Raw genomic sequence first — 27167 nt, 5'->3', positions numbered from 1 at the left:
CTTGTTCCTCTCTCCATGATCAGGGCTCCCTCTGCTTTGCAGTACCTGCAGCTCTTCCCTCCCTCAAACCAACTCTCCACAACTCCTACCTTACATGATATGGTGGTTTTTTCTACCTCCAGTTGTGCAGTTTTGCTGTCTCAGTCCTCAGATCAATTTCTTGGGTGTTCAAAATGATTTGGTATTTATCTAACTATGTTTGAGGGACAAGGCAAGCCTAGGGTCCCTTTACTCCTCTGCCATCTTAACTCCTACTATTCTCTTTCAAAATGTTCCAGAAGAGAGACTGACTTCCAGAATGGTGGAGTGAGGGCCTTAGTGATATTGCTCTCCTTCTAAAATAATGCACACAGGGGAACCTGGGTGGCTCAATTGGTTAGGCAACTGCCTTCGGCTCAGGTCGTGATCCTGGAGTCCCGGGATCAAGTCCCACATCGGGCTTCCTGCTCCGCAGGGAGTCTGCTTCTCCCTCTGACCCTCCCCTCTCTCATGCTCTCTCTCTCATTCTCTCTCTCAAATAAATAAAAATCTTTAAAAAAATAAAATAAATAAAATAAAATAATGCAAACACATGCAAACCAACCAAACATGTTGTAACATGTTGGCAGTTAACCAAAACCCAGTGCCCACTGAGAAGTGTCTATTCAACAGCAATTGAACCTCGGTAAAACAGTGGAGTCTGTGATGTTTTAACTCAAGGTTATTTCCAGCTCTCTTCTCTCCCCAGCTGAGTAGTAGTATGGTGGCCAAAACCCAACAGCATTGCAGAAACCGGACATCTTTCGAGTGTTATTAAAAGCTTCATCATCACTGGTCACCAAAACGGTCACTGAAAATGGAGTAGAGAATCCCAAGACTCTCTCCTTCCCCAAAAGCAAGTAATGAGCTGGCTAAAGTTGTCAGAATCAGCTTCCAACAAACTCTATAATGCAGTAAAAAACTTACAACAGCCAGGGGAAAGCTTGAAGAAGAAAGAAGCTGCTACTTTGTGGCAAGTAAGCACTGTGGCATTTTAAAACAACCTGCCTACCATCCCCAAAGGCCAGGTAGGCAGCAGCTGTGAGAATAGCAGTCCATATTCCTGATGCAGAGTGCTAGGAAGAAATAAAGACATTATTCTCCAAGAATTGTAGTTATGAGTCTCAACCTGCCTGGCAGCTCCCATCACGGACTGGTGCAAAGGCCTCCCTTTGTTTTGCACAACCCAACATTCCCAGAGTGTTCCCAGGACACGTCTTGGGTGGCTTCTGCCAAAAACGTTTAAAGGCACAGATATTGGCCACAGCAGCTGGGGCAAGAAACAACACTTAGAACAAGCAATAAACAGGCCAAGAAGCCTGGAAAGGAAGAGATTAGGAAAAGAGATAAATGTGGGAATCTTTTTAAAGTTTCTCCATATACCAGGGAATTAAGAAAGCCACACACATACCAAAGAGCAGGATACATGCTCAGAGAAGGCCTGAGAAGAATAAACTTTCACATATGACAGGTCTTTTGGCTCCAAAGAAGTAGGAAGTAAAAGCTAAGGTGGATTTATAAAAGGCCCAGACAAGTGTTAAAGGAAGGCCCAAAGGCAAAGCCAATCTACAAATAGTAGAAGAGTATTTTTTTCTTTTTACTTTTCTTTTGTCAAGTGTTTAAGGTAAATCTGTCAAAACACCAGCTGACCATTAATCTAACAAAACATGCTTCAGTGGCCACACATGAGAATACAGACCTTACAAAAACAGTTCAGGAAAGACATTAAATAAGCAAGCATCGATATCCCACAACAAATAGCAAGAACAAACTCTGAGAACGATAAAGAATCTGATTTCAAGAGTTGCCATCCACAGCTGTGCCCCCTCCAACAGTCTGAATCTCAGTCCTGAGGACATGGGATCTTTCTTGGGCCCTCTCAGCCCTAGAACTGATGACTGCTCCTTATACCTGCTATTCCTTCTCTCCTTCTCTTTACTTCTGACTAGTCAATCTCTCACTCTCCAATCCCGTTATACTTAATAATTCTTTATATATATATATATATATATATATATTTTAAAAATTTTATTTATTTATTTGTCGGAGAGAGAGAGAGCACAAGCAGGGGGAGTGGTAGGCAGAGGGAGAAGCAGGCAGAGAGAGAAGCAGACTCCCTGCTGAGCAGGGATCCCGATGTGGGACTCGATCCCAGGACCCCAGGATCATGACCTGAGCCAAAGGCATATGCTTACCCAATTGAGCCACCCAGGCGTCCCAATAATTCTTTATATTAAACTTTCCCTATTTAAGTAATTATGTGCTTTCTCTCTCCTGATTGGACCCATAATGATAAAGACCTTTAGAAACACTAACCAAGTTTTTCTTGGGGAAGGTACTCCAGAGCCTAAAGACATTAAAAATATAACAGAATGTTTGGCAATAAAACAAGAAGAGAAAAGGTATTAGAATTGGAAAAGAAATAAAAACTGTCCATTAATCTCAGACACTAGGATAAACCATTAGAGTTAAGAAGGAAATCTAGCAAGGTTAATGACTACCAGGTCAATATGTAAAAATCAATTGTATATATCTGCAAAAAACAAAAAATGAAATTTAAAAACATTACCATTTATGATAGCATCAAAACCCCACCAAATATCTAGAAGTAAATTTTTTTTTTTTTTTTTTTTAAAGATTTTATTTATTTATTTGAGAGAGAGAGCATGAGAAGGGGGAGGGTCAGAGGGAGAAGCAGACTCCCCGCGGAGCAGGGAGCCGGATGTGGGACTCGATCCCGGGACTCCAGGATCATGACCTGAGCCGAAGGCAGTCGCTTAACCAACTGAGCCACCCAGGCACCCTCTAGAAGTAAATTTAATTAAAGATGTACAAGACCTTTACACTGAAAACAAAAAAAAAATTATTATTAAGAAAAACTAAAGACCAAAATAAGTGGAAGGGACACTTATAAGTTTCCATTATACATGAAGATAACTTTACATAAATCAAGTGACGTACACAATCACCTGGTTTATGATAAAGGTAACATTACAGCACAATAGAAGAAGGATGATTCTCAGAACAAGTCTCAAACAAAACTTAAATATCTTCATAACATTAGAATAAATAAAGATATCTTACATAGGACACAAATGCAGTAACCATAAAGGCAAAACAATAATAAGTTGAACTACACTAAAATTAGTATCTGTTCATCAAAACATAAGTTTAAGAGCATATAAAGCCAAGCCACAGAGGAAGATAATTAATATAGCCAATGAAGTTCTCAAATTTGGAAATTTTAAAAACCTCTTAAAAATAAAAAACAATAGAGAAAACCCCAAAGAAAAATAGGCAAAAGACTTGAAATAATGCTACATCAAAGTGAATATCCAACAAATGAAAAGAATGTTCATTTTTATTAGCCATCAGGAAAATACAAATTAAAATCACAGTGAGAAACCTCTATACATCTACCAATACCAAAGAACAGTGAAGATGCAGAAAAAGTGGAACTCTTACACACTGCTGTTAGATTGTAAATGGTAAAACCACTCTGAAAAACTATTTGGAGGCATCTTTTTTTTTTTTTTTATGATTTATTTATTTATTTTAGAGAGTGAGCAAGCACACATGTGCATGGGGGTTGGGGGGGACAGAGGGAGAGGGAGAGAGAGAATCCCAAGCAGACTCTCTGCTGAACATACAGCCTAATGTGGGGCTCAATCCCACAACCCATGATATCACAACCCCAGCCGAAACCAAGAGTCAGATGCTCAACCAACTGAGCCACTCAGGCACCCCAGAAGCATCTTCTAATGTATGAATTCATTTAATCCTTAATACTACGAGACAAGTAACCATTATTTTTTTTTAAAGATTTTATTTATTTATTCATGAGAGAGAGAGAGAGAGAGAAAGAGAGAGAACCAGGCTCCCAAGGAGCAGGGAGCCCGATGCAGGACTTGATCCCAGGACGCTGGGATCATGACCTGAGCCGAAGGCAGACGCTTAACCATCTGAGCCACCCAGGCGCCCGACAAGTAATCATTATTATCCTCATTTTACAAATGAGGAAATGTGTCAGAAAAAAAAATAAGATGCCCAAGGCTACACCACAAAAATCAAAGAATTCCTATTCTAACCCAGGCTGTCTGATGAAGAGCCCGTGCTCTCAACCACTACGCCTCCATGTAAGTAAAAAAGGTAAGAAAATATATCCATAGAGTAACCAACTATGTTCTTGTTAGGTAAGAGGGAAACTAAAACCACAAGATTGGTGAAATTCAAAAACAGAAGGTGTGGGGCACCTGGGTGGCTCAGTGGGTTAAGTGTTGGGACTCCTGATTTTGGCTCAGGTCATGATCTCAGGGTGGTAAGAGTGAGCCCAGCATCGGGCTCTGCACTCAGTGGGGAGTCTGCTTAAGATTCTGTCTCTCCTTGTCCCTCCCCCAAGGTGCACTCTCTCTCTCTCAAATAAATAAATCTTTTAAAAAAAGGGTGTCTCAGTTGGTTAAGCGTCTGACTTTAGCTCAGTCATGATCTTGGGGTCCTGGAACTGAGCCCCAAGTTGGGATCCATGCTCAGTGGGGAGTCTGCTTGTCCCTCTCCCTCTACCCTTTCCCCTGCTCATGCTCTTTCTCTCTCAAATAAATAAATAAATTTTTTTTTTTTAGATTTATTTTTATTTTTTGACAGAGAGAGAGAGACGGTGAGAGAGGGAACCCAAGCAGGGGGAGTGGGAGAACAAGGCTTCCTCCTGAGCAGGGAGCCCGATGTGGGACTCAATCCCAGGACCCTGGGATCATGACCTGAGCCGAAGGCAGACGCTTAACAACTGAGCCACCCAGGTGCCCTAAATAAATAAAATCTTAAAAAAAAAAAAAAGAAGAAGGTTTTTCTGAGATTAAGGGTCAGGATGTGGGCCAAGAGTAGATTTAGTAGTAAGACAAATACAAAGTGGTAAAAAGTTTGCTGTCAGAAACTCAGAGTTTGAGACTGGTTCCAACATTTAACAAAAGGAATGCTTTTATGTAGTATCACTAATTATTTAGTTAAAGACCCAGTACTTGATAACCACTAGACATTAACCTTTTTTTTTTTTTAAAGATTTTATTTATTTATTTGACAGCGAGAGAGGGAACACAAGCAGGGGGAGGGGGAGAGGGAGAAGCAGGCTTCCCGCCGAGCAGGGAGCCCGATGCGGGGCTCGATCCCAGGACCCTGGGATCATGACCTGAGCCGAAGGCAGACGCTTAACGACTGAGCCACCCAGGCGCCCCTAGACATTAACCTTCGTGAGGGCAGCTCTTTATACTGGTAATCTTAGCACCTAGCAGTATCCGGCAAATCTTAGGTGCTCAATAAATATTTAGTGAATATAACGAACTCTCTTTTTCAAAATGACTGTCCTGTCTCTACTACAAAGAATAAGTTATGTTTCTGACAGAGTAAGAACTCTCTCAAAAGTTATTAGATACTGGGGCACTTGGGTGGCTCAGTCTGTTAAGCCTCTGCCTTCAGCTCAGGTCACGAACCCAGGGTCCTGGGATCAAGTCCCGCATTGGGCTCCCTGCTCAGCAGGGAGTCTTCTTCTCCCTCTGCCCCTCACCCCACTCATTTTCTCAATCTCTCTCTCAAATGAATAAATTAAAAAATCTTTTAAAAAAGTTATTAGATACTTCTTTAAACATTCAATTCTGTCTTACTAGTAATGTATGTCATGACCACATATGGAAAGTCATTGAACATCAGATCTTTCACTTTATAAAACAAAGAACAGTTTTTGATTTTTCAAAAAGAAAAAAAAAATCTGATGAAAAATATTGAACAATGCAGTAACACCAGCAGGAAACATAATTCTCCCCAAGTCAATTACTGCATATTAGCAGCTTCCAGAAGAATCAAAGAAACCATATAGTCCTAAAAAGTCCATGAATAAAAGGCTTTGTTCTTAGAGAAAATTCAATAAACTGAGTTTTGGTTTTAATTATTCAATGGATTACTAAGCGTTGTTCCTAATGAAAATTCAAATATTCAGACTATAACTGACAGGTGAGTAGTTCATAGTTTTTTTGAATTGTACAGTAATACAGGTCAATGGAAAAGAAAATCAAATAATATAAATGAAAATATAGAAATTAATTTAAATCACCCTAAATTCAACCCAGATCAAGATAACTTACAACATTTTTGTATATAGCTTTTCATTAGTTTTTCTATACGTACATATATCCATCTTTATGTGTGCACATATGTGTGTACATAGATCTATTTTGGAAAATGTAATGATACTATACAAACTGTTTTGTATGCTGGTTTTTTCATTTGCCCTTATGTTATGGGTTGAAATTTATCCAAAAACGATCTTACAGTCTTAAGCCCCAGTACATGTGAATGTGACCTTTTTGGGCAATGGGGTCTTTACAGATGATCAAGTTAAAATGAATCCATTAGGGTGGGCCTTAGTCCAATATGACTGTGTCCTTATAAAAAGGGGACGGACACACACACACAAACACACACACACAGACCTCCTTCCAAACATGAAGGCAGAGAATGGAGTGATACATCTACAAGCCAAGGAACACCAAAGATTGCCAGCAAACCACGAGAAACCAAGGAAGTTGGCATGGAACAGATTTTGCCTCACAGCCCTCAGAAGGAACCAGCCCTGCTGACCCCTTGATCTTGGATTTCTAGCCTCCAGAACTGTGAGACAATAAATTTCTCTTGTTTAAGCCACCAAGTTTGAGATACTTAGTTATGCCAGCCCCAGCAAACTAGTACAACATCTTAAAATCATCCCCCTATATTAATAATTAATAAATAAATGTCTCTGCCATCTTTTTAATGTCTTTATTCCAATCCATTTTATGGATTCACTATCATTTAAATAATCCTCTACTATTGGACATTTAAGTATTTTCCAATTTCTGCTAATAAACAATGCTTCAGTAGTCATCTTTGTACATACATGTATTTCCAACTGGCTTCCCTTAGATATGAAATTGCTGAGTTAAATAGTAGTCATTTTTTAAGCTTTTGATATATATTGCTATGCTGCCCTGCAGAAAGCACTTATCAATTTATAGTCTTATCAGCAATATCAAAGTGTCCATTTCCCATACCTCTGATAGCACCAGCTATTGTCATTTTAAAAAACCTGTCAGCCTAACACGTAAAAAATATCTCAACATTGCTTTAATTGGATTATTCTGTTAATTATTGGTAGGGTTTAGACAAGCTTCAAATATTTAAAGGCCGTTTACATGTTTTCTTCAATGAACTGCATGTTCACTTCTTCAGCCATTTTTCTTTTGGAGCTTATATTTCTTAATAGTGTATAAAAGCTTTTATACACAGCTGGTTTTTAAATGAAATCCAGGGTGTATCTTTCCTCAGTTTTGAGTGATAGGTAGTCAGTTTTCTGGTGAGCCTTCTTATATGAGACATTACACATTAAAGAAAAAAACAGCTATACATGGTATTTCTGAACACCAAATTTGGGACCCAAATGGTATCCTCAAACCTATTAAGACAATGTGTTACTTATCAGAGATTTGAATTGCGACTATCTCCCCACAGTATCAGATCACTGCTGATTATATAACTAACAGATTAAGTGGTGATAAAGTCTTTTTTTCTTTTTTCCTTTCTCTTTCAGCCACAAAAATTTTGTTATGAATACTGTCCCTTGTATCACATTACTGTATAGCGATTTGCCCATAGCTTCATCTACTTGTTTGCACAGTCCTCTATAAAACAATGCAAATATTACAAAAGACTTATGCAGGATTTTTCTCTAGGCACATATCTAGTACATCTGCTAGAGGATTATGTGAATCTCTTCTAATTTGTGAATCTTGACCAGTTTATACTTGGTGAAAATTCTAACTACCTGTTGATGAGCTTCATTTGATAGTTCAGTGTTACATACTGACTTATTACCGCTGGTAATGTCTAACTGTGATAAATCCTTTCATTCCTAATAGACTGCTTTTTTTAGACAATCCCTTCCAATTTTTTCATGCGTGGCAGATGTGCATTTACATGTACGACAGAATTACCCAGTGGCTGAATGATAGGAATGTGTCTATGCTAGACTATTCTTTCACCAACTATATTTATATGATACATAAGCTGTAAAGACTATCTATGATATACATATCTTTGATATACAAACTTATTATAAAGACCTGAAAAATGTATACTATCAATCTTATCATGTGTCATGAATAAGGATACAATATAATTTAGACTTCTTCAGAATATTCATATTAAAATATCAAGCCAATTTCAACTAACATAAAATTAATTATATTACAGAAAAATAAGGCTTGAAAAAAAGTGCACCTGGAGGCAGACTTACAATTCAAGAGATAAGATTTTAGAGTTTATATCAGCTGTTCAGAAAGAACACAAACTTTCTTTTTGAAAAAAATCTTTAGGTAATCTTTTTTAAAAGATTTTATTTATTTATTTGACAGAGAGAGACACAGCAAGAGAGGGAACACAAACAGAGAGAGGGGCAGAGGGAGAAGCAGGCTTCCCGCGGAGCAGGGAGCCGGATGCGGGGCTCAATCCCAGGACCCTGGGATCATGACCTGAGCCGAAGGCATACGCTTAATGACTGAGCCACCCAGGTGCCCCTAGGTAATTATTGTGAACTTATTAGAACTTCCGAAAGCAAATGATTTTTAATTCCCACCTTACACTAGGGTATTATTATGACCACAAGCTTAAAAAAGATTTTGAAAAAAGAAAGGAAAAAAACTAGCCAAGCAAAACTACATCCCAGGGTAGCAGAACCGAGCTACAGAAACAATGTGCCAGACTGGGATGGTATCCTGGTCCTACTCTTTACTAGCTGTATGACCCTGGACTAGTTAATTTAACCACCTGTAAAAAGGGGCAAATAACAATACCTATTCACAAATTGTTTTGAGGCTTAAATGAGTCCATATAAGCTATTAAACCAACAAACTCAATAATTTTCGCTATTAACTATTACTAAGCTGTCAATTAAGAGGATTCTGGACAATAGTCCTAAATCCTAAAATCCAGAAATACTTGTTAAATCAGAATTTTTCCCAGAAGTAAAGGAGAATATGGGGTTTTAGCATAGAGAAGAGAGAAGTTACACTCACAGAGTTAAAGTGGAGGTTTACACACAGCCTTGGAGCAGAGATGGCCAGGACAGGAAGGAGCGAGAAGTCAGAGGACGAGGTTTGAGAAGATTAGAGAAGAATCAGAACACAGAACTCAGATCTGAATAAAAAACCAAAAAAAGGCAAAAAGTTTATCATGTCAATATGAAGGGTACAACTTATTTTGGGGTGGTAACTCTGGTAACAGCACTATTCTCTCAAAGAAAACTCTCGGTAGGGAGGAGGAAGGTGCTCTGAGAGCAGCACTATTCAATCATGTTCTTCCTGATTCAACATTTAGCTGGTATTTCTGACTAATGCCTAAGCTAAGTAACACTTGGCTTGTACTATGGGGTTGACAATATAAACCTGAAACACATTTCTTACATTTGGACCCAATCTATGAACCAAAACTTAAAAATATGATGGCAAGAAATGTGAAAATTGGGAAATAATTTTCTATCTTGATTTGCCTTTAATTGGGCAGGAGGAGAAAAATCTGGAATACAGAGCAACAACACAAAAGAGTGAAAGCTTGGGAAATAGAGCTTATGATAAAAGATTAAAAAGTTAGAATTACTTAGTTTGATGCAGAGAAGAAAGAATAATTAAAGCTCTTAACAGTAAATATTACTAAAAAGAAAAAGGTATTTCTATCAATGAAAGCAAAAGAGAAATGGGCAAAACTCCTTGGAGATATACAATTAAATACAAAAAGATGTTGTTTACTGACAAATGTTAGGTGTTTAAACAGAAGAGAAAAGAAGATTCTGACTGGTGAATGCTTAGAGAAAGGCAACATAACTGTTTCCAGGGAGGACAATGAGGGATGACAGAAGAGCCATGACAACCCAAGCAGGCAGCCTGACAGGCTTAGAGACCATGATGTGAACACAGCCAATACAGAACCTTGAGACACCAAACAGGAATGAGAACAATGAGAGGGTGGGGATTTGGTATATAAATCTCTTGAGGGCCCTGAAGAAATAGGAACTGGAAGGAGAGAGACTAATCAATACCCAGCCATGGTTAAAGGCCTTGTTTGGTCTGTTTTTAGGAGGAAAACTGTCCAGAGAGGAGCCAATGTATTAATTAATGCTTCCAGTAAACTCAGCAAGCCAGTCTCAAGTCTTGAATAGGAAGTGTGATTTTCAATTAAAACTCTGATAAGGAAAAAAATGGCATTAAGCATTTATCAAATGTTATTTTTAATAAGTGGCTAAGAGTCAATAATACATTCTCTTAACAACTATCAGGTATTCTATAACTCAAAAAAGTTACACTGCTAGGCCATTTAAAAAGCATGTCCTCATTGGTATGATGTCTGGAATTTGCTTTAAAATAATCCAGAGAGAAGATAAGGGAGGTAAGTACGGGCAGAGATAAAGTAAGATTGAGTCTAATTTGATAACTATTAAAATTTGGTGATAAGGACATGGATGGTCATTATACTATTCTACAGTTATTCCTTTAAATTTTCCATGATTTTAAAAGTGATTTACTTTATGTAATGCAAGAATAAGTGGGGTGTGTTTGTGCTCTTGGGAGTGAATGTGGATTTAAACTCTACAGAACAGAAAAGACTTCTATATAACCCTCCAAATGAGACAGATATAGGCCCATCAACTATAAAACCCCAATCTTCGGGTCATGAGTTCAAGCCCCATGTTGGGCATAGAGCTTACTAAAACAAACAAACAAACAAACAAACAAAAACAACTCACATAAAAGAGGGAATGCATTATGAAAGTTGGAAACATTAAAAAGGAAGTGTTTCAGAGAGGCAGGAAAAACATAAGCAAGTAGAAATGTTAAGAGAACAGAAGAATTGGGGAGGAGGATGAACAGCAAACAAATGGTAGGAAAATCTACTTCTCAAGCAAAAAAAAAAGAAAAAAAAAGGAGAGGTATTTCTTGAGTAACTATTGTGTCCTAAGACCTGTTGTTAGGTATTTTACATCGTCTCACATAATCCCCACAGCAAATTTGTAATGTAGATGTTATTGAGATGAGGAAATGAAAGCTCACAAAGGCTAAGTAACACACAATCATGCAGATACTAAATGGCAGAAGCAAGATTCAAAGCTTCGTGCCCAAGCGTAATCTTCATACTATAAAATAATGCTATTTCCAATGAACTTCATTAAACATACAACAAAATAAATAACTTCGCGTGAGGCACATACATTAGGAAAAAGTAGGTGGAAAACACAATCGAAGAAGGGAGAGAGAGAAAAAAATCCATTTAATTTTGTCATATAAGTATGTTCAGGTTGTTACTGTAGTTTAGAGAAGGTGCATAGAGAAGGGTACGTAACTAAACTGGGGACTAGAGGAGGAGTTAGCCAGGCAAGATGAGAAAAATGTTTCTTGAAAGAAAAGAGCTAGACTTATATTTACTGAGGGTCTACTCTACACCAAGAGCCAAGTATACACACATAATTAAAAAAGACCCTCCCTTTATGGAGCATACAATTTAGGGCACAGACATTCAAAGAATTACACAAAATGTAATTAACAAGCGAAAAGTGTTGTGATGGGTAAGTACAGACTATTATGACAGCAACTAAAAGGGGACCTACCTAGGGACAGTGGAATGATCAGAGACAGCTTCCCTGGGGAAGTGACATTCAAACTAAGAGCTGAAAGATGAACATGCATTTACTAGGTGTGTGGGTGGTTAGAACTGGCAATCCAAGTAATGGGAACAGCATATACAGAGGTCTTGAGATGGGAAAGAACAAGGTATAGAAAAGAAAACCAGTGTGGCTACAGTATAAGCAAACGAGAATGGGAAATGAGACTGGAAAAGCAGGCAAGCTAAATCACAAATGTTCTTTAAAATTGCATTGAATAGGGGCGCCTGAGTGGCTCAGATGGTGGAGCATGTAACTCTTGATCTCAGGGTTGTAAATTCAAGCCCCATGTTGGGTGTAGAGATTACTTAAAAATAAAATCTAAAAAAAAAAAAGTGCAGAGTCTATAACTATCCATATAGTATGATGCTGACTAAAATTCTACGTGTACATAAAAGACTAAAATGATAGGAAGGATTTTAAAATGTTAAACATGGGGGCGCCTGGGTGGCTCAGTCGTTAAGTGTCTGCCTTTGGCTCAGGTCATGATCCCAGGATCCTGGGATCCAGCCCTGCATCGGGCTCCCTGCTCAGCATGGAGTCTGCTTCTCCCTCTGTCGCTCCCCCTGCTTGTGTTCCCTCTCTCGCTGTGTCTCTCTCTGTCAAATAAATAAATCTTAAATAAAATAAAATAAAATAAAATGTTAAACATGGTTATCACTGAGTAATAGGTAGCATTAAAAATGTTTATTTTTTCCTTAAGACTTCCCTAATTTTTCCATAGTTTATAAATGACTATCAGAAAAAAAGTAAGCATAATTTTAGTTATTTTTGGATAAGTTTTAAGGATATGATAAAATGTTTCTGATATATTTTTTAAAAGATTTATTTATTTTTAGAGAAAGAAAGAGAGAGAGAGAGCACGAGCAGGGGAAGGGGCAGAGGGAGAGGGAAGGGGAGAATCCTCAAGCAGACTCCCCATTGAGTGTGGAGCCCAATGCAGGGCTCAATCCCAGGACCCTGAGATCATGACCTGAGCAGAAATCAAGAGTCGGCTGCTTAACCAAATGAGCCACCCAGGTGCCCCTATGGTATGTTTTAAAGTGAAAAAGCATATAAAATTGTACATACAGTATGATTTCATCCATATATACATCTATAGTGAAATTATGGATGATTTCTTTAAAGTTAGATTTTCCGTGTTTTCTACAGCAACCATGTATTAATTTTATAAATTCCATTATTTTTAAAGGGCACAAATGGATGGATTAGTTTTGGACAGAAGAAAGGATTCTTTAAGATTTAAAATGAGAAGTAGGAACAAAAGATTGAGAGGGATAGAGTTTGTTAGTGGGGAAGTTTACAGGTAAGGGACTCTATGGTCTCAGCAAAGCAGGAGGCAAGGCCACCTATAACAAGGAAAGGGGTTGGTTAGGACTGGCAATACTAAAATAAGGGTGAAGGTTTGGAACAGTCCTATTGGGACACAGAGAACTGTCAGGTAGCACACAGGGCTCAGCCACGGATCTTTAGGGTCAAAAGGAAAATAGTATGGATTAGTATTGTTCTCAATCTTTGTATATAATTCGTGGAACTTCTTAAAAATGTCAGGTCCCTCTCGCAATATGACTCAGTTTGTCTATGCAAACGCCCAGTAATCCCATCATTCCAACTTACACAGGGAGTATAGGTGTTAAGATTTCTGTGGTTGGTTGTTTTGTTTCAGAACTTCAGGAGAATAAAAATCAGTTTGGAAAGAAGTAAGAGGGGTGCCTGGGTGGCTCAGTCAGTTGAGCATCTGACTCTTGATTTAGGCTCAGGTCATCAAGCCTGGCAGTGGGAATCCATGCTCTGCAAGGAGTCTCTCCTTGAGATTCTCTCCCTCCACCCCTCCCCCTTGACATGCATGCTCCTCCCCCTAAAATAAATAAATAAATCTAAAAAAAAAAAAAGACAAGTAAGAAAAAAAGTACCAAAGACAAGATACACTAATAGTCAAAGATATACCCTTATCTGTATTATAGAATTCTGGGCCAAACTTACCACCTTACCTTCAGCAGGAGAGCAAAATTACTCTGCAGAGAATTAGTCACACCATTTTCATATAATTTTTTCCTTGTGTGGTTTTCACTCACATTTGCACCACTAGATTGATACCTTAATAATGACTTAAGCATGGTTTCAAAAGGGTCCGCTGAAACAGACAAATTAAACATTTCTGAGACAAAGTAATCACTCAGAAAACAAACAAAACAACAACAATAAAAACTCTAGCAGAAAAACAGATCAGGGAGGTAGGGGGTTGCAGCTGAGAGCATGGCAACTTTCTTCCCAACTCCCCTCACTATCTTTCCTATGTATGAACAGTTCAAGAGGCAATAAAAATTGGCAAGAATACAACATCCTGATTGGTAATTCCACTATAAATCATTAATACTTACATAAATTTTCTATCTACATGACAACCATATCTTTGACTTTATAAAAAGCTCATTCCACTGATTTTAAAGCAAAATTGTTGTTTGTGTGTAATGGTCAACTATTACAGTTAAAATTATTTAGCCGAGTTCAGAAATTTCTTCTTTCTTCTTCTTCCATTTTTTAAGTGTTTCTTTAATGACTATTGTTTTCATACAAAAAATACATTGTCATTAAATTAACAATTTAACAATTAACATTAACAATTAAAACAACACTGGGGCGCCTGCGTGGCTCAGTCGGTTAAGCGGCTGCCTTCGGCTCGGGTCATGATCCCAGGGTCCTGGGATGGAGCCCCACATCGGGCTCCCTGCTCAGCAGAGAGCCTGCTTCTCCCTCTCCCCCTGCCTGCCACTCTGTCTGCTTGCGCTTGCTCTCTATCTCTCTGTCAAATAAATAAACAAAATCTTAAAAAAAAAAAAAATTAAAACAACAGTAAAATACAAAGAAAATAAAATTCATCTAAATGTCACTACAGAGATACCGCTAAACATTTTCAAGATTGTTTTTTATAGCTGTCAACATTACTTAACAGACAGAGACACACAAAACGTATGTCAAATCTTGCAAAGAATACAATCCCTTCTTTCAGCGCACTTTACCAGTTCATTAGCACGATCATTTAAATAATGTTTACATGCTTCCCTTACTCCCCAAATTACACTATAAACTCCACAGAAGCAGAGACCATGTCTGGTTTTACTCATCTTTGTATTTCCTGACAGAGCCATCCTTCCATGTTGTGGAAAACTTAGTGATTAAGAGCACAAACTTAGGCCAGACTGCCTACCTTCAAGTCCTAGCTCCATCGCTAATTAGTTGTGCAACCTTGGGCCAATGACTTAATCTCTTCGTATCTCAGTTTTCACTAATATCTATTTCATAAGGTTGTCCTAAGGATTAAGTAAGTTAATACGTGTAAATGGCTTATAACAGTGTTGGCATACAGTAGGCATATTTGATAAACAAAATAAATCCATGTCATCATATTAAAGGCTGAATATATTCTTTTACTCAGCCACTGAAAAACATTTAAGTTTGCTTCAAATTTTTATTGTAAATAATACTAATATGTCTTTTCTCATTTACATGAGTATCAATTTATAACTTCCTTATGATATCACTGCTAAGTCAAAGATCCTGTCAACCTTCTCTCCCAGGTTTATAAAATATTTACATCCCATGTTTCTCCATTCCCTCATCAACAATGAGTTTTGCCAATATTTTCCATCTCTTCCAGTCAGATAGGTAAAACTCTCATTTTTATTTGCATCCCACTAATTACTAATGAGGTTGAAATCTTCATTTGCTTACTGGGCATTTTTATTTCTTCTTTCTTAATTAACTTGTTTTTGCCCATTTTTCTACAACTGCATTTTACTTTTATTTTCTCACTAGTTTTTATTTACTTTATATATATGGGTAGTAAATAATTTCCCCATTTCTCTTATAAACTTTGTCATGGTACCTTTATGTTATAGAAATACAGTAATCAACTACTACACATCATGTGTAGTAATATGTGGCCAACATTTTCCCACCTCTCTCTTTTCCATCCCTTTTCAAGGTGTTTTTTATTGTACCGAAATTTCTCATTTTTATGTAGACAGCTTTACCTGTCTTGTGCTTGATGGCCCCTAGATCTCAAGTTATGGTAAGAAAAGGTTTATCAACACCCACCCCCAATTTAATACTTAACCATGTTTTCTTCTAATACTTTTATGACTTCAAATTTTAATCATTTGGAATTTATTTTGATGTAAAGAGTAAGGCAGGGATGCAGATTTATTTTTTCCAAATAGCTAACCAGTTTTCCAAAACCATGTATTACTTTTCCCCTTTATCATAAAATGCTCTCTTTATCATGTATACTTGGTTTGTCTAACTGGATTATCTACTCTATTCCATCAATCTGTCTAGCCTTATCACAGTACAAGAGTCTTTAAATTAATCTAGATTTATAGCACATTGCTCTACCTGATGGTACAAGTATTCCCCTCATTAATATTCTTTTCTAGATGTTTCCTGACTGCTCAAGTACCTTTACTATTACAGAAGCACCCTGGAACTATTTTTTCCAAAAAAATTCTGTTGGAATTTACATTACAATATACCTATAAATTGAAGGAAAAAATAATCATTTTACAATACTGTGCCTTAAATGAGGTAATAATTACAAAGACCTTAGCATAATGCCTGGCACATAATAGAAAGCATTCAATAAATGTTAGCTATTCTTACCCATGAACAATGTATGGCTCTTCCTAACAGACGTTTATTCTTTTTTTTTTTTTTTAAAGATTTTATTTATTTATTTGACAGAGAGAGAGAGAGAGAGATCACAAGTAGGCAGACAGGCAGGCAGAGGGAGAGGAAGAAGCAGGCTCCCTGCTGAGCACAGAGCCCGATGTGGGGCTCGATCCCAGGACCCTGGGATCATGACCTGAGCCGAAGGCAGATGCTTAACCATCTGAGCCACCCAGGCGTCCCCAGACGTTTATTCTTAAAAGATAAGGATCAGCTAATTAGAAAAATAATTAAACTTACATGTCTTATTGGGGTTGATATGCTGCTTTAGTACATCAACGGTGCCCAAACTAACCACAAGGCGCCTGCCAAACCAGAAAGAGACCACAGGCCCATATCTCTCATGCAAATTAACCAGGAACTCGTGCAAACTTCCACTGTTCACAATATCTGGAAGATTACCATCCCTGAGAAAAGAGCAACATTTGACAAAATAACTTGGAAAAATAAGAAATTTAACTTGGAAGAATCAGAAAAACAATAGTTGATTCTGAATTAACTGTGTCAATAGAAGAGAGCAGAGGTGCATGTAATACAAATTACTGCAAAATCCCAAACTTAATTAAATTTGACTTCTCGTTTCTGTGGTTATATTCAGATATGGATTTGTCTGATATTTTGAGGATTTATAACAGTTCAAGCCAAGTAAGAAAGATACACAAGGAACATCTGACTCAGACAATGGAAAACGATCTAATTTTTGCAACATCTCATTCTGAGAAAGCAATGAACATCATCATAGGCTAATTTAAAATATCAGATCAGCTATGGCATTCTTTTCTTCTTTCCTTCTATCTTATCTTTCCATTTTTAATACTCTCTGGCTAGAGAAAGTGAAAACAATTAAACTTTTTCAAGATTTATGTGTGTGTTTTAACCTTTTATTATTTATTTATTCATAAGTAATCTCTACACCTAACGTGGGGCTCAAACTCACGACCCCGAGATCAAGAGTTGGATGCTCTACTGACTGAACCAGCCAGATACCCCAAAAGCAATTCAAGTTTTTTTATTTATACAGCCCTCTTTTCTGTTCTTAACAAAGTTCAGGCTATATGCCCAGAGATAAATTTAGAGTACACAATGGAATTAAATAACCTCTGTAATCTAAAAATAGGTTTTAGTTTTAATCCCAAAAATTAAGAGTTAACTCTACTGAATTCCCAAAAAAATAACTACTCACTTTTCTTCAGTTGGAGTAATCCCCGGAATTCCTGCAGCTTGTCTAGAAGCCTTAGGAGAAATTTAAAAATAGTTTAGTATAATGATTTAGTATATAATACATAATTTAGTATATGATACATAATCGTATATCCCATAAATCATATGTTTTGCCAAGACATCTGCAGGACCTTAAGTGATGGCTTTCTAATTTCGTTGAATCTCAAGAATGCTTTCTGTATTAAAATATAAAAACTGGGTTCGTTGTATTTAAAAGAATAATAAAAGAATAATCTTAATACCCTTCCTGTGTCAATTAACAAGCCGAAAAATTTAACATCCATTCTACATCAACCAATATATAATTAAGCACCATTTTTATTGTTTTTCTGAGTCTATAAATGGTCCCATCTGTCTTAGTTCAAAAAAAAAAAAATCGGGGCGCCTGGGTGGTTCAGTTGGTTAAGCGACTGCCTTCGGCTCAGGTCATGATCCTGGAGTCCCGGGATCGAGTCCCACATCGGGCTCCCTGCTCAGCGGGGAGTCTGCTTCTCCATCTAACCCTCTCCCCTCTCATGCTCTCTCTCTCTCATTCTCTCTCTCAAATAAATAAAATCTTTAAAAATAAATAAATAAATAAAATAAAAAAAAAAAAATCAATGTCATGCTTACAACAGATTCATTCCTAAAATAGTTCTCCTCTTCCTAGTCAAAGAATTTACCAAAATACAATATGATACTCATCTTTTGCTTTAATGTAGTCATTATTGTCAGGGAGGTGTGTGGCATGCAAACAAATAACAAAATAATTCATAGCAAATTGTTCAAGTAACAACCTCTAACAAATGAACTGGGGAGGGGCGCCTGGGTGGCTCAGTCGTTAAGCATCTGCCTTCAGCTCAGGTCATGATCCCAGGGTCCTGGGATCGAGCCCTACATCGGGCTCCCTGCTCCGTGGGAAGCCTGCTTCTCCCTCTCCCACTCCCCCTGCTTGTGTTCCCTCTCTCGCTGTCTCTCTCTCTGTCAAATAAATAAAAATTAAAAAAAAAAAAAAGAAATGAACTGGGGAAAAGTTTGGGGAATTTTAATATTTAACAATTTTGTACTGGGTTTACAGTTGCTGTGTTTGGGATCAGTGTTATTTTTTATTTAACTTTATGACAATCATACTATTCTTATAATAGGATTTTTAGAAAATAATTTTTAAATAAACTAAATATTTACAGAGAAAATAACCTAAAATATTTACTCCAGAATCAATTCTGAATTTTGTCAGTAATTTTGACTAATACTAATCAGAGTTTACCTATCTGGCATTCTGCCCTTTTTTACCTAATTAACATTATATAAGTAAATGAATAAGTATTTCCTTATTTGAACATTTATTTTTTTATATCTTAATGAAAGGAAAATGTTTCTTTTTTTAAATTTTAATTCCAGTACAGTTAACATAGTGTTATATTAGTTTCATGTGTACAACATAGTGAATCAACATATTTTTATTTATTTATTTATTTATTTATTTATTTAAAAGATTTTATTTCTTTATTTGACACAGAGAGACAGAGGCAGAGAGAGAGAGAGGGAGAAGCAGGCTCCCCACTAAGCAAGGAGCCCGACGTGGGGCTTGATCCCAGGACCCTGGGATCATTACCCGAGCCGAAGGTAGCCGCTTAACCGACTGAGCCACCCAGGCGCTCCAACATATTTTTTTTAAAAGATGTATTTATTTTGAGAGAGAGGGCACATGCATGCATGCACACAGAGGAGGAGAGGGAGGGAGAGAGAATCTCAAGCATACTCCACACTGAGCATGCAGCCTGATGTGGGGCTCGATCTCACAACCCTGAGATCATGACCTGAGCCAAAACCAACAGTCAGACACTTAACCAACTGCTACACCCAGGTGCTGCTGATTCAACATACTTGAACATTTAAAGGCTAAACTATGTACCATCATGTAGCTGAAATTGCTTAATCATTTTCCTACTATACTGCTATAAACATCTGGGCTATTTTTTTAAAAATTTTTATTGTTATGTTAATCACCATACATTACATCATTATGGGCTATTTTCTTTCTTTTGTTTTTTCATTAATATAAGTAGTACTATAAAAATCTTTATACAATTTTACTTTTTTCCTCTTTTGGGGTATGTATGCCAAAAGAGAAATACTAGATTGAATGGTACTAACTGAAGAGTTTTATTGTTTCTGTTAAATGCTACAAGAATGCTATCTAGATAACAGTATGTGTAACTTGTATTTAACTGATAATTAAATCTACACTGTATTCTGTCCTACAGTCTCATCAATGACAGAAACTTGTCAAGTTTAATTTTATAAATAGTAGGGAAAAGGATGGAAGGAACTCCATAATTAGAAAGATAAAGTCAGTGGTAGAAAAAAAAAAAAATCCTACTTTTCCCCCCGGCTAAAATTATTAATGACATAACAAGCTTCTTGGGGTGCCTGGGTGGCTCAGTCGTTAAGCGTCTGCCTTCGGGTCAGGTCATGGTCCCAGGGTCCTGGGATCGAGCCCCACGTCGGGCTCCCTGCTCGGCGGGAAGCCTGCTTCTCCCTCTCCCATTCCCCCTGCTTGTGTTCCCTCTCTCGCTGTGTCTCTCTCTGTCAAATAAATAAATAAAATCTTTAAAACAAAACAAAACAAGCTTCTTGATTTCTCTTCAAACATGATAGACTGATAACATTCATCAACTATCTCTTCCTCCTGAAATCCCACTAAATGAAAGTGAAGAAATAAAAAAGGAGAAAACAAGGATAAAGAGAATGGGAGAGGAACAATTCAACACTTTTTTTGGAAGTGTTAAGCTGCTGGAAAAGTGATTAACTGACATAGTTGAGAGGCCTCCTCTGGGGGTCTGCAGAGGAGAAAGGAGCATTCCTACAAAAAAGCAATCAGATTTGTTCTCAGTAACCAAAAGACAGGGTAAGACACAAGGCAAGACATAGACTCTAACAATTCTTGAAAAGTTGGTGTACAGATCCCTGAGACATCTTAGGTGTCTTTCTCCATTCCTGTGATTACCAACCTTCTAGAAGGAGACTTCGAGATTCCAGACTCAGGAAAAACAGGATGGGAGGGTGGTAGTCCCTATAATTCTAAGGGAAAATTATTTCCCACCTAGAATTTTATACCAAGCCAAACTAGTATTGAAGTGTAAGCTTGAACAGAAAGATTTTCAAACAAGCTAGGTCTCATAAAATGTATTTTCCATGCACACGTCCTTAGGAAGCTTCTGGAAATTGATGTGCTGCAGCACCTACAGTAGTGAAATAGGAAATAGGGTATACAACACAGGTGAAGAGAATACCCACAATGACAGTGAAAGGACAAGAGCTAAACTGAAGGAGACTGTAACCAGTACCAACTGGGAAAGGATGATGGAAAGCTCCAGAATGGATATGTTCATGGGAAAGAAAACGCAACTGATGCCTTTGAATATTTGGACAGCTTCACAAAGTAGTGTTATGACAGAAATGTTGAAATATTTGGAAAAAAACTACTGATAGGCAGGAGTGAATAAACTCTAACAATGTGGAAATACTAAGTACAATCCTTCCCCGCTAGCCTAATACTGCCTTCTACAACTCCATCAGCAAACCGGAAGAGGGAGCCTTAGAAATCTGTATAGACTCTGGATAAAATGGCTCCTAGATCAACCTCTATCTACACTTCATCAGCAAAAATGAAGAGTGAACCCCAGAATGCCAGGTAAAATGCTCTCCTGCCCTTTACTACATCCACATCTCCCAAAGAGCCAAAACGATGAGAGGGATCCCAAAATTGGCATGTACCCGGACAAGACCCTGCAAAACTTCAATCTCCCCAATTCATAGCCTCACCCTACCATCTGCCTTGAGACTATCCACAATGTTATTATGACCTTTTTCCTTATTTATATTAGACACCACACAAAGGCCAGGACTACCATCCCCAGGTCTTCCCTCATCCCACACTCCTATTCCTACAGAAGTTTATCCTCTTTCCCTGATCCATCTCTCCCCTACTCAAGCCTCTACCTTACCTCAGCAACATTCCCATGGTCATACATTAGATTTTTTTTGGAGGTGGGGAGGAAAAAAACATCCAAAATTTATTCTTCAACAAGACAGACAGCATCAGCAGGTAAAACTACAGGGGTTTCTCCATAGAGCATACATTCACAAGGGCATTATTTCCTTAACAGTGAGAAAGCCTCGGGTGTGTTCTCTGTAACAATATCCACTTCACAGTGTAAATAGGTACTAGCATTGTGTTCGCTTACAATTCCAGGAGAAAAGGTACAATGTAGCAAAAAAAAAATTTTTTTTTTTGGATCTTAAAGTCAGATGCAATAACACAAACTTTTGATAACAGTCTTGATCAACTTTTCCACAAAGAGAGAGACTTCTCCATTCAGAAATTAAGGTCCTTCTTTCTCCTTCCTTGTTAAACCATTAGACCACGTTTCAGCACTACATATACAAAAAGGGAGGAGTTAAAAAAAAAAAAAAAGAATCACGAAAATATCTTAAACGTCCAGCTGCTCCCATCACACATCAACTCAGGTTTAAGACAGACATCAGAAAACTTCAGTGGTCAGAAAATAGGAAAATAGACACTATGGCTACAAAAATAAAAAATAAATGAGGTAGATAAATTAAAGCTTTCACGCTCATGGCTTGCCTGTTCCAACTTCGTAGCCGTCATGCAATACTCAAGAACAATCTCCATAATAACTTGGCATAAGCTGCACCAAGGACATTTTTGTAGAAATTGGTATGTGAACCCGTGAGAAACATGCCCTTCCGTGAGTTTCTTCAAGAATGAAAACTCGTTCTTCAACTGAGTAGGCAATGGTGAACCAAATTAAGTCACCTGAAGGTCCCTGCTCAGGTGCCCACTTCTCCCGGTGGCTCAGGAAGGAGGCATCTGGAAAGCAAGGCAGTACACTGACACTCTTGGGGCTCCAACTGAACTGTATTTAAACAGGCAGCAACACGCATTGTCTCCCTAAGGACTAAAATCAGTCCATTTGAGGGCATCCTACTTAAGGTTCCAAGGTTGAAGGAATTTTGTAATTCTACAATCTTAGTTTAAGAAAAAGTACATTCAGGGAAAAAAAAAAAAGAAAAAGAAGAAGAAAGGATGGGTGCAGGGTTGACATGACCAAAAACTTCAACATCTCCAGAGTTTTAACACCAAGCATCCAAATCTCCAAGCACCTCCTATCTTTCCTTCTCACTATTTTATTTTTAGTATCTTCACTCCAAAAACTATTTTTACCCCAAAAGTACTTTTAAATCACCCACTCATATATTCATTTTCCACTTTACCCAGCTCAGATTCCATGGTCTGTCATTAGAAACATTACTTCGCCCTGTATCCTGGTATCATAGCAAAACACCAATTCTAATTATAATCCAACATTTGATCAACTGCCCCTGAACCCACACAGCTGAAGAAAAAAACACAACCACGCTGAAGAGTCTTATTTTAATTTCATGAACCTCAAGTGAGCTGCCTGGAAGTCATACACTTCCCTAGTCCACTCCATAATCTTCTAGATGGCTATTTTGCTCCTTCTCTCTCTTTAAATCCCCTATCCTCACCATTAACTGATAATCTTGCTTCTATTCCATTGAAAAAGTGAAAGCAATCAGGAGACAACTTCCACACCACACTACCATCTGCCTACATGTGTGCCCATATATTCCGCCCTCTTTCCTATTACTGTGGATGAACTGTCTATGCTTCAAATGAAACATTCCCCTCATTGCTCCTCTGCTACCCCTACCTTGGTCCAAGCCAGCTCCATATCTCACCAAAATTATTATAACAGCCAAACTACTCTGCCCACTTCTACCCTTGCCCCAGGCCCCTAAGTCTCTTCTTAACATAGCAGTCAAAATGATTCTTTTAAAATTTAACTAGTAAAACTAAATTTTAATTCCCTTACATTTAAAATGTCACTCTTCTGTTGAAACCCTCCAGTGGCTTACCTCAGAATAAAAGCCAAGTCCATAAACCGGCCTGCCACAAAAATCTGCCCTACCTCCCCATCATTCTGATTTTAACTGACTAGTCTCTTCCTCACTCCACTCCAGCCACACTCGTTCTTGTTTTCCTGGAACACACTAGTATGGTTCCCCCTGAAGATGTGCATTTGCTATTCCCTTTGTCTGGAATGCTTTCTCAGATACCTGAATGGCTTGTTCCCTCATCCCCTTCAGGTCTCCACTCAAATTTCTCCTTATCTCTTGACCATCCTACTTTTTCTTTTAACTCCAGTATAATTAACCTACGGTGTAATATTAGTTTCAGGTATACCATATAGTGATTCAACACTTCCATACAACACTTGGTGCTCATCAAGACAAGTGCACTCCTTAATCCCCATCACCTACCTCACCCATCCCCCTGCCCATCTCCCTTCTGGTAACTATCAGTTTGTTCTCTATAGTTAAGAGTCTGTTTCTTAGTTTGCCTTCCTCTTTTCCTTTTCTCTTTTTTTGCTTTGTTTCTTAAATTCCACATATGAGTGAAATCACATGGTAGGTCTTTCTCTGACTTATTTCACTTAGCATTATACCCTCTAGCTCCATCCATGTCATTGCAAATGGCAAGATTTCATTCTTTTTTGTGGCTGAATAGTATTTGTGTGTATATACATCCTCTTTATCTATTCATCTATTGACAGACACCTGTGCTGCTTCCATAAATTGTCTATTATAAATAATGCTGCTATAAAATAGAGATGCATGTACACCCCTTAACTAGTGTTTTTGCATTTTGGGAGTAAATACCCAGTAGTGCAATTACTGGATCACAGGGTAGTTCTACACAAGAAAGAAGTGTTGGCAAGGATGTGGAGAAAAGGGAACCCTTTGGCACTGCTGGTGGGAATGCAAGGTAGTGTGGCCACTCTGGAAAACAGTATGGAGCTCCTTAAAAAAACTGACCGTCCTACTTTAAAGTAACAACCCTACCTGTTGCCAACTTTATTTTGCTCCATAATGCTTAATACTAAAATACCATTTGTGTTTCTTGTTTAGATTACCTATTTCCTCTCACCAGAATATACATTCAGTCAGGAATTTCCTGCCTGGCTGTCACTGCTGTACTCCCAGTACATGGAACCATACTCGGCACACGTATTTGGTTGAAATAAACAGTGTTGCCTTCTATTAACTAATCAAAGGACAGTCTCACTTAAAGATTATAAAAAATTCAAGATCTGGAGCCATTAAACGTCTCGTTTCTCAGGAAAAAAAAAAGATACCGGATGTTCCGGATTGTGTAGTTGCAATATTCCAATCTGATCTATTTACCAGCTCTGAAAAGGACATTTAAGAAGGTGTTAGGTCATTATCAGTGATGTTTTGGCGTGTTCAGTTACTTTACAACTTGTTCCACAAAAACACCCCCTTGTTTTGTAGACAGGCGAAGAGATGATTGCTCACCTACCAGCTCCTTTCTTTCTCAGAATCACCCTCTGAGGCTGACAAAGGCAAGCAGAGAAAAGGAGGCTAGAACGAGATTCAGAGCTGAAGCCCAGCTGCTAGGTCAAGCTCACGCACTAACCCACGGCAATGCTCATTCCACGGCTCCATTTGCTTCTGAGGCCCTGCGAAGAGCAAGACCGGTCTGGACCTCAAGGACTTTGGATTTCGGTCATAAACAGATGAAAAGATGGATGGGAAGGCAGAAGCCGCAAAAAAATGCTGGGAGAATCCTCGGGAAAGGACAAAGGAGAGGAGCATCCTCAAGTTTCCTCCCAGACACACTGGAAAATATAATTTGGGTTTGGCACAGTTATTGCCAAAAAAACCACCCAAAAGTACATTTCGCGCAGGCTGTAACAGAAGCGTGGCAATTCCGGGAGCCGGGCACTAAGAACCCAGGCGGCCACCGGCCTCTGAGCTCGCGGCGCCTGAGGGGTCGTGGGGCAGCCCGCGCCGCTCGCTTCCCAGCGCTTCCCAGCGCTGCCCGCGCGCGCGCGCGCCCGCTAAGCGTCACTTGCTCGGGAGCTGCCCCCGCGCGCAGCGGGAGCCGGAGCGAGAGCGGGAACCCTCCCCTCCGGCCCACCCCCTGCGGCCCACTGCGTGCAGAGCGACGTGGGTGCGGGAAACACAAAGGCTGGGGCAGCGGCCAGAACCCCAGAGGCCGAGACGGCGGTTACCGGGTAGAGGTAGAGCACCGCTGCCACCAACGCCAGCAGGAAGGTAACGGCGAAGATCGCGAAGTCCAACATGGTTCTTCCGCCCGGGAGCCACGTCTCGGATCCCGCGCTCGGGGAGCAGCGCCTCAGCCTGGCCAGTTCTGCGGAATGGGCGTGTGGGCGGAGGCGCCCGGTGGACCTGCGAGCCAATGGGCCGCCGGGGGCGGGGCCGGGACAGGCGGGGCTGGCGGGGAGAGCAATGGAGCGCCGAGGGCGGGCGGCGAGGCTGGGGACGCACCCCAGGGCGGAGGTGACGGCCGACGCGGCATCACGGCGCGTCCCCGGGCCTTGGGGTCGGAGCCGCAGGGGAAAGCGGAGTCCGGGCTCCTAAAACACGTTAGCGGTTACCATCGCTCTGCCCGGACCAACACTTTCCCAGTGGATTTAAGATTAAAACCCGTAAACCAGGGGCGCCTGGGTGCCTCAGCCGGTTAAGCGACTGCCTCCGGCTCAGGTCATGATCGTGGAGTACCAGGGTCGAGTCCCGCGTGGGGCTTTTCTGCTCAGCAGGGAGTCTGCTTCTCCCTTGACCCCCCCCGCCATGTTCTTTCTCAAATAAGTAAATAAAATCTGTAAAAAACAAAAAACCCGTAAACCAGAGATTCTCACAGTGTGGCCCCCGGAACAACAGCACCAATAGCAGCACCGGGGAACTTGCTAGAAACGCTGATTTCCCTACCCTATCCCAGACCTACGGACTCGGACTCTGGGAGCGAGAGGGGTGTGTGTTTTATTTAACAAAGCTGTTGACCTCAGTGAGAACCACTGACCCAAGCTCACCTGGGCTGGGAAATGTCAGAGTCAAGCGCTGTTAGATGCTCCTTGTTTCGCGAAAGAATTTATTTGATGTGCTAATAAATGTGATTCCTAGACACTTTTTCTCATGAGTGAAGGCAGTGAACTGTTCAGTGATGGGTAACTTCCGCTAGAGTTGCAGGAAATTGAAATTTCTAAGCTTCCATCTCCTTCGTGTAAAACAATGGAAATAATACCACACAGAGTTGCCCGCAGAAATAAATCGGATATTTTATGAAAAGTACTTAGCACAGCTCCTGGCAAAATGCTCGTTAGTATTTAGCACTAGTTGTTCTGAGCATAAAAATACCCTAAGATCCCTCTTCTCTGTCACATGATTCAAGTTTTGATTATGGATAATGTAGAGCAAGGCCCATTACTTACTGGTGCTCCATTTAGTGAACGCTCCTAAAAGTACAGATTTTATAGTTTTAATGGTACAAAGTTTTAACGGTATGTAGTTTTAACGGTATAAAGTCTGTCTCTCTCTCTCTGTCTCACACACAAAGGCAGCA

At 39.2% G+C, this 27167-nt stretch overlaps 1 protein-coding gene across 5 annotated transcripts in view; it reads right to left on the bottom strand.

The window, feature by feature from the left end:
* The window catches only part of CYP20A1 (cytochrome P450 family 20 subfamily A member 1), a 77337-nt gene extending 51372 nt beyond the window's left edge, over positions 1 to 25965 (bottom strand). The window contains exons 1-5 of one of the 5 annotated variants that reach the window (XM_036073910.2): positions 25819 to 25960; positions 25100 to 25137; positions 17655 to 17704; positions 16712 to 16878; positions 13738 to 13880 (exon numbers count right to left, since the gene is read on the bottom strand). In XM_036073910.2, the coding sequence (XP_035929803.2) occupies positions 13738 to 13863 (126 nt within the window). In that variant the 5' untranslated portion in view covers positions 13864 to 13880; positions 16712 to 16878; positions 17655 to 17704; positions 25100 to 25137; positions 25819 to 25960. Of the gene's footprint in view, positions 1 to 13737; positions 13881 to 16711; positions 16879 to 17654; positions 17705 to 25099; positions 25138 to 25818 lie in introns of those variants that run through there. The other 4 variants (XM_036073912.2, XM_036073908.2, XM_036073914.2 and 1 more) reach the window with 4 other exon arrangements.
* Between the last annotated feature and the right edge of the window lie 1202 nt (positions 25966 to 27167).

This window comes from Halichoerus grypus, chromosome 4 (assembly GCF_964656455.1).
Source record: "Halichoerus grypus chromosome 4, mHalGry1.hap1.1, whole genome shotgun sequence".
NCBI classification, from domain to species: domain Eukaryota; kingdom Metazoa; phylum Chordata; class Mammalia; order Carnivora; family Phocidae; genus Halichoerus; species Halichoerus grypus.
Note: the sequence above shows the minus strand (reverse complement) of the source record. Positions and strands in the feature narration are given on the sequence as shown.